At 41.0% G+C, this 17,598-nt stretch overlaps 1 protein-coding gene across 9 annotated transcripts in view; it reads left to right on the top strand.

The window, feature by feature from the left end:
* The first annotated feature begins 1,765 nt into the window (after positions 1-1,765).
* Positions 1,766-17,598, top strand: part of CDC14A (cell division cycle 14A) — a 193,875-nt gene continuing 178,042 nt past the window's right edge. For 2 of the 9 annotated variants that reach the window (XM_004471680.4, XM_023582571.2), the window contains exons 1-2: positions 6,325-6,487; positions 8,384-8,474. In XM_004471680.4, the coding sequence (XP_004471737.2) occupies positions 6,394-6,487; positions 8,384-8,474 (185 nt within the window). In that variant the 5' untranslated portion in view covers positions 6,325-6,393. Of the gene's footprint in view, positions 1,866-6,073; positions 6,488-7,035; positions 7,586-8,383; positions 8,475-17,598 lie in introns of those variants that run through there. The other 7 variants (XM_058303118.2, XM_058303115.2, XM_012530321.4 and 4 more) reach the window with 6 other exon arrangements.

Below are 17,598 nucleotides of genomic sequence, written 5' to 3'. Positions count from 1 at the left end.
TCAGATAAGAACTTCCTTGTTACCATCCCAAAAGGCACTAATCTATCAACCTGTATACCCTTAATCCCTTCTGCTGTTATGGATAAAGGATTATCAAATATCAACTCCTTCACTTGAGTTCTGGATCCCTTCCTATCTTGCCTTCTCTAGAATTTTGTTCTTATAATGATCTTACCTGTTCCCTTCAGTCTGCTTCATTTGTCTCTTCCTCTTCCAGATTATTCCTATCACCATTGTTTTTTTTCTTAGAGAAGTTACGGATTTATAGAAAATCATGCATAAAATACAGAATTCTCCTGTACCATACTATTATTAATACCTTGCAGTAGTGAGGGACATTTGTTACAATTGAGGACAGTACATTTTTATAATTGTATTACTAACTCTTGTCCATTGTTTAACTTAGAAGTTGCTGTGTTGTGCAGGTCCATGGAGTATTTAATTTTTAAAATTATGGCAATTTTTAAATGCCTAACTGATTAGTTAACATTGTTTATATTTCACTTTGGTGCCTCCTTGTCCTTTGGATGAAGTCCATACTTTCAACCTATTTACCGAGACCTTGTTCCTCTCCTCCCCACTTCATACTCTATGCTGGAGCCAAATGGATCTACTTCAGATTCTTGAACTAACCTTTCTATAGCCTCCCAGCCTAGTTCATACTCTTGGTTCAGCTTGGGACTCATGTCCCTCTCCTCCCTACCTCCCCCACTGCCTTGCCCCCTTCACAATAGGCTCCTTCAACCTGGCTAACTCCTGGTCAACCTTCGAGTCCAAGATTCTTCAGGGAATGCTTTCCTGACACCTCAGCACTGACACTCCTCACAAATGCTCCTTACTCTGTACTTACTCCAACCTGTCTTGTATCTTGCTATATGGAGCCTGATTGCTTACCCATATCCCTTTATAGATTGTAAATACTGTAAAGGCAGGAACACAGCCTTGTCCCCAATTGTAATCCCAGCACCTAGCACAGTGGCAGGCAAACAGTAGACAATATATAAATATAAATAAAAATAAATATAATTTATATAAATATATTTATATATAAATATATAAACATATTTATATAAATATATAAGTATATTTATATAAATATATAGCACAGTGGCAGGCAAACAGTAGACAATATATAAATATAAATAAAAATAAATGGATAAATATAATTTATATAAATATATTTATATATATAATATTTATATATATAATATTTATATAAATATAAAGAAAAATATGTTTTCTATTAAGGGCAATACAACATAGTTATGGAAAAAATTTCATTTAAAATATGCATATTTTAGAATGAATAGAATTTATTTTTGTTTTGTGTGTTAGAGTATTCATATCACTCTTACCCTATAATAACAAATTCAGATTATAATTTAGAGACTTAGTCTATAGAAGATATAAAGAGGGTTTTTCCCCCCCATGGGAATCAGTACTATTGTAAGTATTATTAATAATTAAGAACAACATAACAATGGTCATCAATAAGTATACAGCATTTTGTGATTGGAAAAATGAAAACCAAAGGTATCATGTTAGTTTATTTAAAATATTATTTTCTCCTGGAGTTTCTGCACAAGAGTGGGCATCAGGAAACACAGTGTTCCAAAAGGGCATCAAGGGTCACCATGGGAACTCAGGGAACAACAACATTTGTGTCCCAGACTTCTGGAACAGAATGACTGAGAGAAAATGAGCCAGGGAAGGGGAATTTTGGAATCCACTGAGGATGCCTGAATGGGGTCACTGGTCCCAGTTATACCCTAGAGATAGCTGCCATGGTCACAGTATATCAGGAATGAAAGATGGATGCTAACGTGTACCCTGTGGAGTCTTCAGCTGACAAACAGAACTTCTCTGTGAGTGTATATTTTGCTTATGTCGTTGACTAGAAAAAAACTCAAATAATAATACATAGATACAAGCAAATGTCATCATCTGATTTTGGAAATAACAAAGTATTTCCTAATCTAGGTTTTAACAATAAATATTTCTACACTATAGAATTGTAACATGCTATTTTTATTTAATTCTATAGTTATTTCTGTGAATTAGAAATTATTATAATCCTTTTCTAACATCATGAGGAAACTGAGTCCAAGATAATACACATGGTTAGCAATAGAACAATGCCTGAAACCCATACTTCTGATTATATAGCCAGTCTTTTTTAACACTGCCCCTAGGCTACACATTCATCTCTCAACATGTCTTTAATTCATTTATTTATCCATTCTCGAAATATTTGTTGAGCATCTGTTTTGTGCCTTTTCCTTATTATAAAGTGAAAATAATACTATCTACCTACTAGATGACTGATGTTAAGAGCTGAGTTATAAATTGCTGTGCTCGGTTTTCAGTAAAATGTAACTATTAATTATTATTATTTTCCTGATATAAATATGTACAGAGCATAGCACAGACATTAAATGTGCATATGGAAGTAAACATTCAAAACAAGACTACAGTTGTAGTTCACTAACAGTGTATTTCAGCAGTGTGATAATGGTCGATGGTGGTAGTAGTTGAGGGTAGGATGGTGAGTGAGGAGTGGTATGGAGAAAAAATGTTCCTTTTAACTTTTCCCTTATAAGAGTAGGAATGTTGAATAAATGTAGATGGATAAATTCTATAAAATTTTAAAAATGCTTTGAGATTTTAGCCTATTTGAAAAACATAGCAAATTGGTCAATAAATTGACCACTATTTAATATAGATCTGGTCTTGGAACCTCCTTTTACTTCTAAAACTGAACTAGTCTTTATTGTCTGCACTAGTCAAAGACGACCCATTTCTTTACATTTATTTGGAAGATGTTAGTTGGAATTGAATTGTTTTATTTAATGTTTACTAAACCACTATTTCTTAAACTATTTTCTATAGAATGCTGGTGTTCTATCAATAAATCACAGGGATAGAAAAATACAAATTTTTATAGAAGCCACATCACAATAATAGCGTTGGCAGATAATGCAAATATTTTATTGTTGAATTATGGGCTTAAATTATTCCATTTTTTTCTCTTTAAATTTTTTCTAGAAAATAGTTATAGATATTATATGTGTATATTATTATTGCTTGATATTTTATCATCTCAAAGGTTTAAGAACCAATGAGCTGAACAGTGTAAGTTAGGCTAAGTTAAGAGAAAATTGAGAAGAGATTCTTGATCTTTGAGAAACCAGCTATATGACTTTGGAACATCAATTATCCACGATGGAGTTCATTTTCTTCTTTTCTTCTCCTTTACCTCTTCTATTTTGCCATATAATCTTTTTCAAATGAAATCTTTTGTAGAAGTCCTGCCTGCTAATCCATCACCCTCTACTTCCCTCCTGAGTTGGGGCCTCAGGTAAATCCCTTTGGCTCCATGGATTCTGATGAAGACTCTGCTGCTAGCTGACCTCCCAGGTCTCTTCCGGTTCTTACTGTCTTTGATTCTGGTTTAGAAATCTTAAACAGGCATTGGTGATTAGTGTAATAGAAAATTTGGCAAGGTTAAGCCAAGATCCATCTGTGGGCAGCATGATACATGAGCCATACTGATTACATATTTTTGGCTTTTTTGGCTCTACAGACAGTAGTAATATTATAAATATATACAATTACTATATATATATACATACTATATTAGTAAAAACTGCTGCACGTTATTTTTAGCATCAGACAAGAAATAATAAAAATATGCAATTCAAATTACCTTCAATTTCAAACTACTCAGAAGTGCAAGTTTCTACTGTTTCTTATTTCATAGATAATCTAAAAGTTAATTTCTAGGAAAAATTCAGGGTATTTATTCTACATTTTCTTTTACTTGCCTAGATAACGTATTACCACTACTGAGCAAGCACTAAAAGGGATATTCTAATGAGAAATGATAATTTTACAAGACTACAATATGTAAATCTCATAGATGTCAGGCTTTTGATTCTCCTGAATTCATTATCCCTGGACTTCTTCCAACAAGAGAGAGATTACCCATCCCCCTCCTTTTTTTTGCAGCTAAATGATAAAGCTTAGATCTTTTATGTTTTTCGTTGATTTTGCTCACATATGGATCTTCATGAATGCTTTCTTCTGATCTCAGAACTGGTCACACTGTCACCACTAGCCTGTCTTCAGTTCTGGGACACACTTAATGGGGAATTTAGACTCATTGCAGAAAAGTGACAGGACTTGAAGTCCTGTAAAGTAAGAAAAGGGGATATTATCTGGGGAAGATTAAAGGGAAAGGGTGATCCAAGGGAGCTGCCTTTGTATTTTTTTGAAGAGTTTTCAGAATTAGAACCAAAGGGTGGCCTCATAATTTGGGGCTGACAGGAACAGTGAGTTTCCTAGCTCTGCAGGTACAGAAGCATAGGCTAGGAGACTGCATTACAGGAAGGATTTTAAGCAATGGTTGAAGAGTTACACTAAATGTTGGCATTTTCAAACTGGAGAACTCTTCTATCTTTGACCGCTAAATTTCTGTGTACAACATTGCCTTTCTTTCCTGCATTTAACAGTTACAGCTTAATTCTCTTAGTATTTCCTTTATGTGTGAAAACCTCTTACTGCCTAAAATATATTTCAGCTCCTTACATTTATATTAAATTGGGTGATCAGAAATAGTTTCTTTCATTATATTTCTCCAGAGACTATAAAAGCATGCCTTTATTATGAAACTATAAGCAATAGAAACTTTGACCTCATGATAATTGAGAGAATAAAGTGTTTTATGATCTCATTAGAACCTTGATTTGTATGTTTGCTGATTGGGTACAATCGTATTTACAATTTTTCTTATAGAATTTTATATACCATTTAGGTTGTGCGGATTTTGGCTTAAACCCAATTAAATTAAATTGACAGTCACTTATTTTCTTTTCATGCAATATCTAAAAATTTTTACTTATAGAGACTTAAAATCTTCAAAATTTAATTCTACTATTCGTATTATAAGTGTGGTAAGGGAAAATAAACTTTTCAGCTTGCGTTCTTGATTTTAAGAACTACTTTTGAGGTCATAATTCACTTGTGAACAAAATTTCTAAGCAGTGCAGTGGAATTAGATGAAAGAAAATTTTGTTAATTCATCTCAGAAGCTAAGAAGGTAATCAATTAAAATGTAGATTTTGGGGTTCTTTTCATTGGCCTATTTGTACTTTGAGAAATTAAAAATTTTTGCATTGAATGAGAAATCTGACTTCTTTTTCTAATGCAATTTTCAAATATAACATCCCATTGAAAAGTTAAGAAATATGTTGATGAGTTTAGATTCTGTAAGAATTTTAATTCAGCAAATTTGGAAATAGATTGCCATCTTTGAATTATTTTAGCCTTTTAAGCAAAGTGAGTAAATTTATTAAGAGATCATACAATTTACCTTTCCATGTTTTTCACATATAAAACTTCATTTAGAATTTCCTTTAAATAAGTTTTGGAATTTACAAATCAAGATTTTGGGGGAATAAACATGAAGACTTTGAGGGGTAAACATTAAGCAAAATTGAAGTAATCGTGAGAACATGTTTTGAGATTTGTTTCATTCTTTTTAACTCTACAGCCACATCCTGTAGCTTGTAAAACATGGAAAGCATCTCGGGATAGCTGTGGAACACTCATTACAACGAATCTTTTCAGGACTCTCTTCTAGTTTTAAAAACGGTTTTGAGATTTTTCTCCCTTCGTGAAAATTAGTGAATGGTAGGCAGTGATTCTTACGGTTTCTTCCAGCTTGAAATTTTCATGGCTCTGGACTGAAGAGTTTAGGGATTTAGATGTTAGGGCAGGTTCCATTTTAACACTCTTAATAAGGGTTTATTTGGTTAGAATTACTGAGATTTTTCCGAAAGAGCAAAGTAATATTCGCTTATCGTTTAGCTTTTTGGGGAACCAGCGGAACAGGACAACCGGCTAAAAACAAGCCAGTTGAGCTTCACTGCCGGCCTCAGAGTCCTCGCTCCAAGCCAGTCAGGAGGCGCTCCACGTGCGCGCACCCTCCGCGCCCAGAGGTAAACAAGCCCAGCTCTAGCCCGGGCCGGCGCCGAGAAGCCGCGCAGAGCGCATGCTCCACTGCTGGGGGGCCAGTCGCGCCATTTTCGTACATGAGGGACTGCACGCCAATTAGACACTTCCCCAGGACGTCCAGCCTGGAAGTTGCTCACTTAGTATGGAGAGCCTCTCTGAGAGGAGCCCCTCGCTGCAGCGCTTCCGCGGGGATTACGTAAAGAAATGCTTTGTGCTAATTTCCGCGGTTGACGTGTGGCCGCCTCCGCCGCGCTGGCTCCGGCCGGGCCTCGCTTCGCCGCCCCGCCCCCCGGGCGACCGGGGCCGCGGAAGGGTTAGGCGTTTGTGATGACTTTGCGCCCGCAGTGGCGGCCCGTATGAGAAGACCTGGGGAACCGAATGGGAACGTTTTTCCCCGTGAGAACAAAGCACAAGTTATACCAGACTCTAGTATGTGTAGAGGAAACCCGTACGTGTACTTCTGAGCTAGGAGGTAGAGCTGCTTTTATTTTTGTCGAGATGGACGCCCCTCAGTGGTGGGGATGGAGGTTGGCTGAAAGGTTAGCTAGAGGTGAGGTAGGTTATGGAGAAGATCTGAAGTCTTTACCTGTGTGCCTGCATCTCAAAGTTTGGAAGAACGTGGGTGAGTGGGGCGCGAGAGAAAGGGAGAGACTGAGAAGAATCTAGAGTAGAAGAAGACGGTGGGTGCAGAAAAGGAAGGGGCGCCGGCACATCTTTGCTTCCTGGGCCTCAGCAGCGCCCTCCGCGACATCCCCTCCCAAGTCCCCCGTTTCATTCATAAGTTTCTGGCCTGGAGGCCCCGCCCGGCTCCCCTCCGCCGAGGGCCCAGTTTCCTGTGCACTTATTGGTGAACGGCAACAAAGCCTTAGCAACTGGCTCCTAGTGACCCGCGAGGCGCTTGGTAACCGGGGCGCGGAAAAAGGAGCGGGGCTGTCCCTTTAAGGGATGGCCGTGGAGCCGTAAAAGTGGAGGGGGCTGGGGGAAGGCGGAGAGGAAGGTCTGGGGGTGGACCTCGGGGAAGGAGGAGGAAGAGGAGCTGCTGAAAGGAGGTGGCGAAGGAGGAGCCAGAGCAGCTGCTGCCAGCCCGCGGGCAGCCGAGTTCTGCCCGCTGCCGCACAAGTAGCCACGGGCGCGATCCGGGCCAGGCGTCTGCTCCTCCATGATCACTTTGGGAGCCGGGGGAAGACTTGGCCCGGCTTTGAGAGCTGGTCTGCGTTTCCCAGGCGCGGCAGCGGCAGAGCGGCAGCGGCAGCAGGAGCGGGGTCGGGCTCTGAGCGGCCACAGCCCCGGGCGAGTGCGCCCCGCGCGGAGCGGGTTCGGGCTCCCCGCGGAATGTCCCCGGGGCGCCCGGCGCGCTGACCCCCCAGCCGTCTCGGCTTTCGGCGCCTGCTGCCTCTCTCGGGCCGGCTCAGCGTTCGGGACTGCGAACCCTCAAGCTCCTGGGCAGTGGGGAAGCCCCCGGGGGTGGGTGACTTCAGCTGGCCACGACCCAGCCCCGTCCCGGTGCATATCTCGCTTAAGATGGCAGCGGAGTCTGGGGAACTAATCGGGGCTTGCGAGTTCATGAAAGGTGAGGAGCAGCCGCCCCGCATCCTCCAGTCCTCGCTGGTCCCACCTTTTCACTTCTCGCCCTTACGTCCCGACCACTGACCCGGGCTCCTTCCCTGGCCCCCAGGTCCCGCAGCCGCTGCGCGCGCTCTTATCTCCACTCTGTTCGCTCCTCTCCCAGGGGACCCCCTGCTTCCGGCTTCTCTGTCGTGCGTCCCTCGTTCCCTTCGCCGCTCGCTCGAATGGCCACCCCGCCCCGCGGTGGTAACAGCGCCGGCTCTGCCGGGGCTTCTGTTCTCAACAATCTAGGGATCCTGCCCCGGGAGATCTCTTCGACCGTCTTTATCCCACCTTTGCTAGCCTTGGTTTTCCAGACACCCTCACCACAACCCCTCTTCCTCTTTTTGAAGTTTACCGAGCTGCTGGGGAAGGCTCGCCTTTTCCTCCCCCGCAGCTGCTCAGGTCTGGAGATTTCTGAACCAAACTTGCATCTCCAGTTCTGGGAGCTCCTATCTATTCCCACCTAGCTTGTATTTACTCCCACCGGCCTGAAACACGGGACATGTGGGAACTGTGCTCTCCACCAAACCCTTCCAACCAGCCTCCTCTTGCCTCTTTAATTGTTGTGCCCGTGGGTCTCTATCCTCTTCTGGGAGGGATCAGGCATTCCACAAGAATTCCACGTGTCGTTGGGGCCTTTAAATTATGGGCAGCAGTTATTTTCGTTGCAGTAGTCTTTTGTGTATTATCACTACCCCCACCTCCATCTTCCCTATTTCTCATGTGTTTTTTTCCCCCATCTTTTAAACTTGTCTTTCAGATCGGTTATATTTTGCTACTTTAAGGAATAGACCAAAAAGCACAGTAAATACCCACTATTTTTCCATCGATGAGGAGCTGGTCTATGAAAAGTAAGTTTGTTTGTTTTTTTTCCTTTCTCAGCCATTTAGCTTATTGGCTCTTTGGTGAGGAAGCAACATGAACCATTTATGGTAGTTTTAGTCACTTTGCCCAATGATGCAAGTAACAATACCAAATTTTTTTAAGGCTCAGATGCTTGGGGAGAGAGTGAAAGTTAATATAATTTTAACCTATCAACAGTTCAGTTCTTTGAGGCTATATCTATATTGGTTCTTCCTGTAACAGCAGCAACTGAAGACTCATTATCACCCCCCAGAGTAGGTTCAGCCAAACACTCTCATGGCCAGACTGTCATTGCCCTGTGAATCAGCCAGCTAGCATTTATGGAGCACCCACAGGGTCCAGGGCAGTGTGTGTATTACAGGTATGTAAGCTTTATGTACACAAGGTCTCTTATTGTTTCTCAGGATGTTTGTGCTGTTCATTTTTGGAAAGTGGGACACTTTAGCTGTAGGGAGCTGTATCCAAGTCATATCTATAAGTCAGATTTTACTTACATGGCAGATTATTGAGTTCTTTTATTTGGGTGCCCCAAGTTTCATGGCATGGTTTTATTTGCCTTAGAGGCATAGGAGTGCTGATTTACGTTCTCCTTGGTTACTTTGCTTCTGTGGGATTGAGGTTTGACAGTGTAAGGTAAGAGTCGGGAACTGTTTTTCTGTGAAAGACTGTTGATCTTCAGGAAAAAGATAGCTAATTCTTTAAGCATAGTAAAAAATTAGGGAGAAATCTCCATTCAGTGAAAGCAACAGATAATAAGGAATAAAGCGGCAGCTGAACTGACTTTATCTTTTATTAAAGAGTTGGTGTTTCAGAGGAGCCCAATATATTCTGATTAAACATTTAATTTTGTTTTCTTATTGTCTTAAATGTGCAGTTAGAACATAGTTCAATGGACTATAGTCACTCCAGTAAGCTTTCTAGAGATTTTATAAGGGATATTGGCAGTTCTGCCTGTGGATTTGTGGGTACATGTACGCTCAAAGAATGAGAGTATTCTAAACTTTCAAGAATATATCTTTTATTTGAGGGAAATGGTTTTTATCAGTTTATCGTAAGGGTTATTGAAATTGATGTCTTCTGGACATTTCTTAGTGGTGCTGGGGGAAGGATTCTTGAATGGCTGAAGTGAAAGTGGGAATGAAAGAGCGCTTTGCTGTTCCCTGAATGCTGGGAGTTGCTGAGGCAAAGAGGTCTAAATCCCTGGTGTCAGATTACAGCTCTGCTCCTAGATAGAATGAGTTATGCACAGCCTGCTCCCTGACCCTCTCAGGTACTTGGATGATGTCACTGCCAGCAGTGTTTATTGAGTATTCACTCTATTGTTGGGAATGTGCATTGTTGTGACTTTCTTTTTGTGAGGTTAGAGTTTGGGGAACCTGTCGTGAGTCTGAGGGTAGGGAGTGTGGATATACCATCATGTTCAATTGCGGTAACTAACATGCTGGAGATTGTCATTATTTAAGCTCATGTCATTGAAGTCTTTAGTTGCTTCTCTTGAATTCTAGGTGGTAGATCTAGCAGAAAATTATTCTTATATTGATATATCAGAAAAGCAATTTTGTGATTTTAATGTTTGTGTTTTAGGAAAGGGCTACAAACCACATTCCTTTTGAATTTATTCTAAATATTTCTTGCGTCTTATAAGACAAGTCTTCCTGGAGAGGCCATCTAATTCGTATTGTAAATTTGGATGTCATTTGAAATTAGGACAAGGACTGAGCCTGGGCAGCACATACACTTCTCTTAGTTTGGACTTGCCCTTCCATAGCAGGTGTGGCTGTGGTTCTGACCATCCATATCTCCGTCTATTTTATAACCCCAACATATCACACAGAGCTAGGAAATGTAGAGAATAAAACGATGATGAATGCGCAAGTTGCTCCAAACGAGCTCTAAACCTGTAGGGGGAAATAGCAGGAGTACAATTAGAGGTGGAGAAAACATAACTGCAGAAAGAAACATAACCCTGTTCCTGGAGGAATTCAGAAGGTGGGAGCCTGTCTGGTTGAAGAATTCAGACAAGGGTTCATGGAGGAGTTAAAAAGTGTTTGAAGGACAGACAGGGTTTCATCAGGTAGAGAATTGAGAGGAGGCATCTGAGAAGAGAGACTAGCAAGGACAGCGACTTAGAGGAAGGGGGTTCTTAACATATGTTCAGGAACAGTCGGTCCTCCAGTTTGCCTGGTGTGTGTCCAGGTCAAACGAGGGGGATGTGGAATAGGAGGAGGCTAAAAGGTCAGATGGGGCAGAATGGATCCCAGGGTGAGGAATCTGTAGTTTCCTTGGTAAGCCATGAGCCTCTTTCTAGGGTTTGGGGGCAGTCCATGGTATGCCTGGATTTGTGCTATAGAATTGCAAATAAAGGCAAACACTTACTGAGCATTTAAATGTTTGCCAGGATCTGTTCTACAAATATTAATTCATTTGATTTTCACAGCCATTCTAGGAGGCAGGTACTGTTATCTTCCCATTGTGCAGACAAGAGGCAGGCCCAGAAAGGTTTGGTAATTTGCCTGTAGGTCACAGAAGTAAGAAGTACCTGATCTGGTTTGAAGCTGACCAATCTGGTTATGGAGAACATATATACTCTCAAAAAATTAATATGATAGTATCCCTTAAGAAGGATTAGAGAGGAGATGGGAACCTACTTAGAAAAATTCTGGAGTGTTCCAAGGGAAGAAACAAGTACCTGTATTAGAAAGGTGGCAAAGGTGATGGAAAGAGGGGATCTGAATCCCTGTGACTTGACAACAACAGATCAGGTGTGTGGATAGGCGGAAGAGGGAGCAGCTAAAGAAAACGAGGAGTAAAGTCTTTAATACAGGCTGGATTGCCTTGAGCATGCTGGTGCCATTAACTGAAACAAAAGAAGTAGAGTGGAAGAATTGGCTTTCGTGGGAAGAGCTCTCTGGGCCCTGGAAAGTGTAAGTAATCAGCTGAGGTCACTCAGCTAGTAAATTGCAGAATTGGGCTTCAAACTCCAGGCAGTCTGCTCAGAAGTCCTTATTCTTCATGGGGAGCCTTTGAACAGGTTCCCAGAAGTCCTGAGCCTGAGGCTGATAGGGATAGGTACAGAGCAGATTTGCCCTGCCTGGTAGGCTTGTACCCTCTGCTTTAGCTAGTGTTGGTATTGGTAAGAAAGGTGCCAGTAGTGGAATATGTACAAACTTCATGTCCAGGCCCTATCTGAGAATATATGGTGGTAATTAGATTTTTTTTTTACAATTTTACTTCTTTTTCCTATGATTTTGCTTTTTTTTCTTTCTGTGAACTGCCAAAAAGAAAAAGGAAAAGTAAATCAAGTTAATTGTAATTATTTATTGGTAGGACAAGTGAAAACAAAAGGATCCCTGGTTTTATAAACCTACGAAAACTGCTTTTGCAGGCTGGTGATGGTCTCGCTGCTTAATTGGTGTAACTTAAGTTGTAATGATTTCTGCATAAAATTTTCCTAAAAACTCAGAAAACTATTCAGCCTTTCCTCTATTCCAACTTTGCAAAATTAACCCAGTATTGCTCAGGGCTACTTTTCTCATCCTTTGTCTTGAACACATGAACTTCAGATGTATGCATCATATTTGTATACCTATGCATAAATCAGCATTACTATATAATATATATTGATATATAGATATATCAATATGCATCCTCCAGTTAATTCCTAATTCCATTACCCTCTAGAGTCAACTTTTACTTTTTAGGTATTGATTTGTTTAACTACTTGCTTTTGCCCAACTTTCAAGCATTTCTAAAGGGGTTGTCGGTCTCCAATCTTAATAATGATAAACTCTTGCTCAGTTATTTCAATTCGCTTGAGTGAAAACACAAAATTTAACCGAAGTGCTATGTAATGAGGAATCCATGTGGGTTGCAGGGGAGCCAAGTGGGAAACTGTATGCCATCTAAGTCAGGTTTTTAGCAAGGGGTCCATGAACTTGAATTGAAATAAAAAAAAATTATTCTTGTGGGGACATGTTGGTGCAGGTGTGATATATTTATTAAATAATACACAGTATAGTGTGGATTTAATAAGGGGTCTGTGGTTTTCACCTGACTGGCAAAGGGGTCCGTGGGACAAAGAAGTTTAAGAACTCCTGATCTAAGTTCTTTCTGAGCCAGGTCATCACAGGACGGCTTCAGCATTTTGCTTGAAGTAAATTCCTGAGACATCAGATGTTCTCATTTGTAACTCCATAAACACATTCCAAAGCCAAAAGTAAATGATTTTACTCTAGCCATAGCTCAATATACCCGAGCCTTAAAAAGAAGAAAGATAGAAAGAACGAAAGAAAAAACAAGATGCATTTTTACCAGAAGTGAAAAGCATCACTTAAAAACCTGTAAGTGGTTGGAAATTGCTATAGAAGAAACTAACATTTGGGTGGGGTAGATTTTGATGCAGAGCACTGTGCTAATACTTTGGGGATACACAAAATGAGTAAAGAAGGAAGAGAAAACAAATACTGTGCAGTTCAACATATGACAGAGGATGCAAATGAATGCAGATATTCCCAGGACCCCAAGAAAGGAAGAGATCATTACTCCCCAGGGTGATTGAGGCTTCATAGAAGTGTTTGAACTAGCTTTTGAAGGGTGTGTAAGAGTTTGACGAGCAAAAAGTGTATTTTATAATTTCTGGGAGGACAAGTATTACCTGTTTTTGGTCAACATTTTATCCCTACACCTTAGCACGGTGCCTGGCTTAGAGTTAAAGCTCAAGAAGTTTTGGTTGAATGAATGAATGAGTGAGCAAATGAAAAAGGGAGGAAAGGAAAGAAGAGATTTCAGTCAGAGGCATGAGAAAAGGCACAAGAGGTGTTTGGGAATGTGCGGTGAGGGACAAGATTTGAATAAGGGAGTGGTCCCAAGTGAGGCTGGACACTGTATTTGGGGACTGGATTGTGGGTCTTGGGCCTCAACCAGCACTGCATGTTTACAAACAGTGGAGTGAGGCTGATCAAGGCTCAGCTTTAGGAAGAATTCTGTGACGGCTGGGAGCTGGAGGACTGTTAGGCCAGGACAAGAACCTAGAAGGGAGGTAGTAAAGGCTTGGATTAGGGTTGTCACAGTGGGAACAGAAAGGAAGGGTCAGGTGGGGGAGAGGCTAGAAAGGATGGATTGATGGGATTTGAGACTGACCAGATAGGGTTGGGAAGGAGGAAATGAACGTGGGTGCAAGGTTTCTGGCTTAGGTGACTAGGAGAAAGCACCACTTTACTTAGGTGAAGTATGTAAATCAGAAGGAGAGGCTGCCTTTTTATTTTGTTTTTGTTTTGGGGGTAGGGAGCAGAAGAAAAAAGAAGTATTATAATGAAGTCTGTCTTTTGTGATCTTTAAGTAGAAAATAGACAATGCCTCGCCTAGATATTTAATATTTACTTGTTTTAAAATCTGGGGAGGAGATTGGGACAGGTGTTGTCAAACTCCTTTCTGAATTTGTGATCTGATTTGGGCTTTTTACACTTAAATGTGCAATTCATTGTTTAGTTTTGTTTTAAAGCTTTGATTTTTTTGAACTAAATTTATTTCATTGAAATGCTAGTTTTGTAAATCAACTGAACACTTCCTGGCCCACCAAAGAATTATTAGTTGAATGAGAACCATCAAAAATAATTCTCTATTTATGGAAAGTACATAATACTCCAAGTCCTTGATAACTTGGAAACATCTGGTAAATGGTCACAACTATTTGTGGTTGATGGTGAATTCCCTTATAAAAAATAGTTTGTGTTAATTACTGTAGTTGTTGTTACCGGATTTTATCTAGGTTCTTGGCTATGCTGCAGAAATGAATTTCAAGAGCACGCTGGGTGAGTTAGGTCAGTAATTTATTTAGGTAGGAAGGGAAGAGAAATGGGAGAAAATAATAGATAAGGGGTCCCAGGTAGAGAGGAAGGGGTGGAAAGGGATAAAGAGGGCTGATTTACAAGCTACAATTCCCCTTTATAGATTATAAATCCCCAGGTTTACTTGTTTGGCCACGTGGCAGAGGAAAAATGACGAGAGGGGTGCACAGAGGGCAGGAACAGGTCCAGAGGTAAGAGAGCAGGGCGAGAATGTGCTGAGACCTTGTGGTTTGCTTTATAAACTATTAATTATTCCACCCCTTTGCTAATGGCATGGGAGGGGTTCCAGCTATTTGCTGTTTTGATTACTTCACCGATCAATCCACTAGTGAGGACCCAATGATAAAGTCCCTAGGGAACATACAGGGCTTCTCTCCTTGCTCCCAGAAGAAGTCTTTGTTCTGGATAGCAGAATCTTGAGGGTGGGGGTCTTCCAGCAGCCATGGGAGTTACTGATGTCCATATGGACGCTCTGCCAGGTTCCAGATCTATTAATTCCCTATCTTACTAGCCTGCTTCAGTTGTGAATAAAATGCTTCAGCCAAGCACTTTTCATAATTGTAATTTAGTAATTTGATCTAAAACATGTTCACATTCTATTGATGAATTGAATTTGTGGCAATTTGAAATTGTTCACTTGTAAAATTTGGTTTTTTTTTGAGAACCATAAAAGATAGTTTATTTGGAAGTTGATCTCTTTGATGACTACATTCTAGTAATGTATTTCCCTAGTTTTTTTTGTTTGTTTTTTAAAAAATCTAGGAATGTGGCATTTTAGTGAGGCAGCTTCAAGAGAGAATTGGAAAATACATCTTGAAATACCAAAACAGTCTTACGATTTAAATAACTTAAGGAAATCTTTCTAAAATGAACCTACACGCCTGCCTTCTTCAAGAATTTGCTGATAATGACTTATTTTTTTTGTGTAATACACAAAATATGCACACATTGGTTGTACCATTTTACTTAACTCAGGGATAGCTTTAGGGGCTCCTAAGGAATAAAGGGCTCTTTGCCTGTGTGCCAGATGGCCCTGTTTGCTAAACATCTTGTGTCTTTTAGTGGCTTTAATTTATTCAGGCAGTTTTTACTATGACTTACTACAAGAGTCGAGTGTTTTCTAGGTGCTGCTTGCTGTGGGGCTAGCTTTTGACATTGCTGTGAATGTACTAGCCACTGGTACATCAAGATCACTCCTCATGATCTCATCAGAAGCTTCTAATTTATACTATAAGCAGGGAAACCAGTCTAATATTTTATGAGCATTGGATAAAAAATTAAATGGATTCTGAGGGAGACTGTGACTCTCCTATAAATATAGCTAAAGAGCATGTGTTTTTTGGCATTGCCCTTTTGGCTTATTTGTGACTCTCACCTATGTTCCAAGTGATGAGATTTCTGAGCGGGCCATTCTTCAAGAACTGATTTCTTATACACATTTCTATTCCTTAAGGGAATGTTGAATTAATATTGCATTTGCATTAGTCCTGGTAGTCAGATTATTGATTCTCAGCAGCTGAATTAATCTGAAATGATAAGCACATTTAAAAAAAAAAAGTGAGATACAGGGAAGTGGATGTGACTTATGCGATTGGGCTCCTGTCTACCATATGGGAGGCCCTGGGTTCGTTTCCCAGGGTCTCCTGGTGAAGGCAAGCTGGCCTGTGTTTGTGGAGAGCTGACGGTCTGCATGCAGCAGAGAGCTGGTGCAGCAAGATGGCTCAACAAAGGGAGCTGCAGAGGAGAGACAGTGAGAGATGCAGCAGACCAGGGAGCTGAGGTGGCTTAAGTGATTAAGTGCCTATCGTGTTGGAGATCCCAGGATTGGTTCCTGGTGCCTCCTAAAGAGAAAATGAGAAGAAAAGATAAGTAGACACAGAAGAACATGCAGCAAATGGACACAGAGAGCAGACAGCGAGTGCAGGTGGCAAGGCCAGAGTAAATTAAAATAAATAAATAAATCTTAAAAAGAAGTGTGAGGGAAACGGACTTTGGCCCAGTGGTTAGGGCGTCCGTCTACCATATGGGAGGTCCGCGGTTCAAACCCCGGGCCTCCTTGACCCGTGTGGAGCTGGCCATGCGCAGTGCTGATGCGCGCAGGGAGTGCCGTGCCACGCAAGGGTGTCCCCCGCGTGCGGGAGCCCCACGCGCAAGGAGTGCGCCCGTGAGGAGAGCCGCCCAGCGTGAAAAGAAAGTGCAGCCTGCCCAGGAATGGCGCCGCCCACACTTCCCGTGCCGCTGACGACAACAGAAGCGGACAAAGAAACAAGACGCAGCAAATAGACACCAAGAACAGACAACCAGGGGAGGGGGGGAAAATAAATAAATAAATAAATATTTAAAAAAAAAAAAAAAAAAAAAGAAGTGTGAGATAAAGAAAAAGGCTTACAAAGTTCTCTTCCAGTTAGCTGTGAATGGTGGGCTTATAACAAAGTGCCTGCTGTGTTCGGCTTTTTTTTTTAAGATTTATTTATTTATTTCTCCCTAAGCCCTCATTGTTTGCATTTCAGTGTCTGTTCATTGTGTGCTCTTCTTCCTTTTTAGGAGACACTGGGAAACAAACCTGGGACCTCATGTATGGGAGGGAGGTGCCTAATCACTTGAGCCACCTCCACCTCCTGCTTTGTTGTATCTCTCATTATGTTTTCCTTCTTGTGTCTCTAGTTGTGTCATCTCATTGCATCATCTTGTGGCATCATCTCACCACGCCAGCTTGCTGTTTTGCTTGTCTTTTCCAGGAGGCACTGGGAACTGAACCTGGGACCTCCCATGTGGGAGGAGGGAGCTCAACTGCTTAAGCCATATCTGCTTCCTCCTGTTGCGTTGAGCTTTGTGCCTGTATCTCAGAGGCCTAAGATGATTTTAACTTGGCAATACTCAGAATTGAAGGGATCCTAAGGAAAAGGGATTGGGTAATGTATGGTTGGAGTCCATATCTTTTTAGGTATCAAGGGTTTTTTCTGAGCAGGCCACATTTGCTCATGCCAGTAATAAAGATGCAGACTGTAGGGCGCAGATTGTGGGGAAGCACCTAACCTTTTCATGCATGGAGTAGTGTGGATGATCTTGCTAGTTCCTTCCTTCTCAGCTCATTTTATGTCAGTTTTGTTTATGTAGTCTAGGGATTTTTAACCAGGGGTCCATGGAAAAATTTTCAGGGGTCCATGGGCTTAAATTGAAAAAAATGAACTTTTTATCTTTAATTTCTCTGACCTCTAATTAAAATCTAGCATTTCCTTCACTTATATGAATGTATACAATAAAT

The sequence above is a fragment of the Dasypus novemcinctus genome, chromosome 9 (genome assembly GCF_030445035.2).
Source record: "Dasypus novemcinctus isolate mDasNov1 chromosome 9, mDasNov1.1.hap2, whole genome shotgun sequence".
Taxonomy (NCBI): Eukaryota; Metazoa; Chordata; class Mammalia; order Cingulata; family Dasypodidae; genus Dasypus; species Dasypus novemcinctus.
Note: the sequence above shows the minus strand (reverse complement) of the source record. Positions and strands in the feature narration are given on the sequence as shown.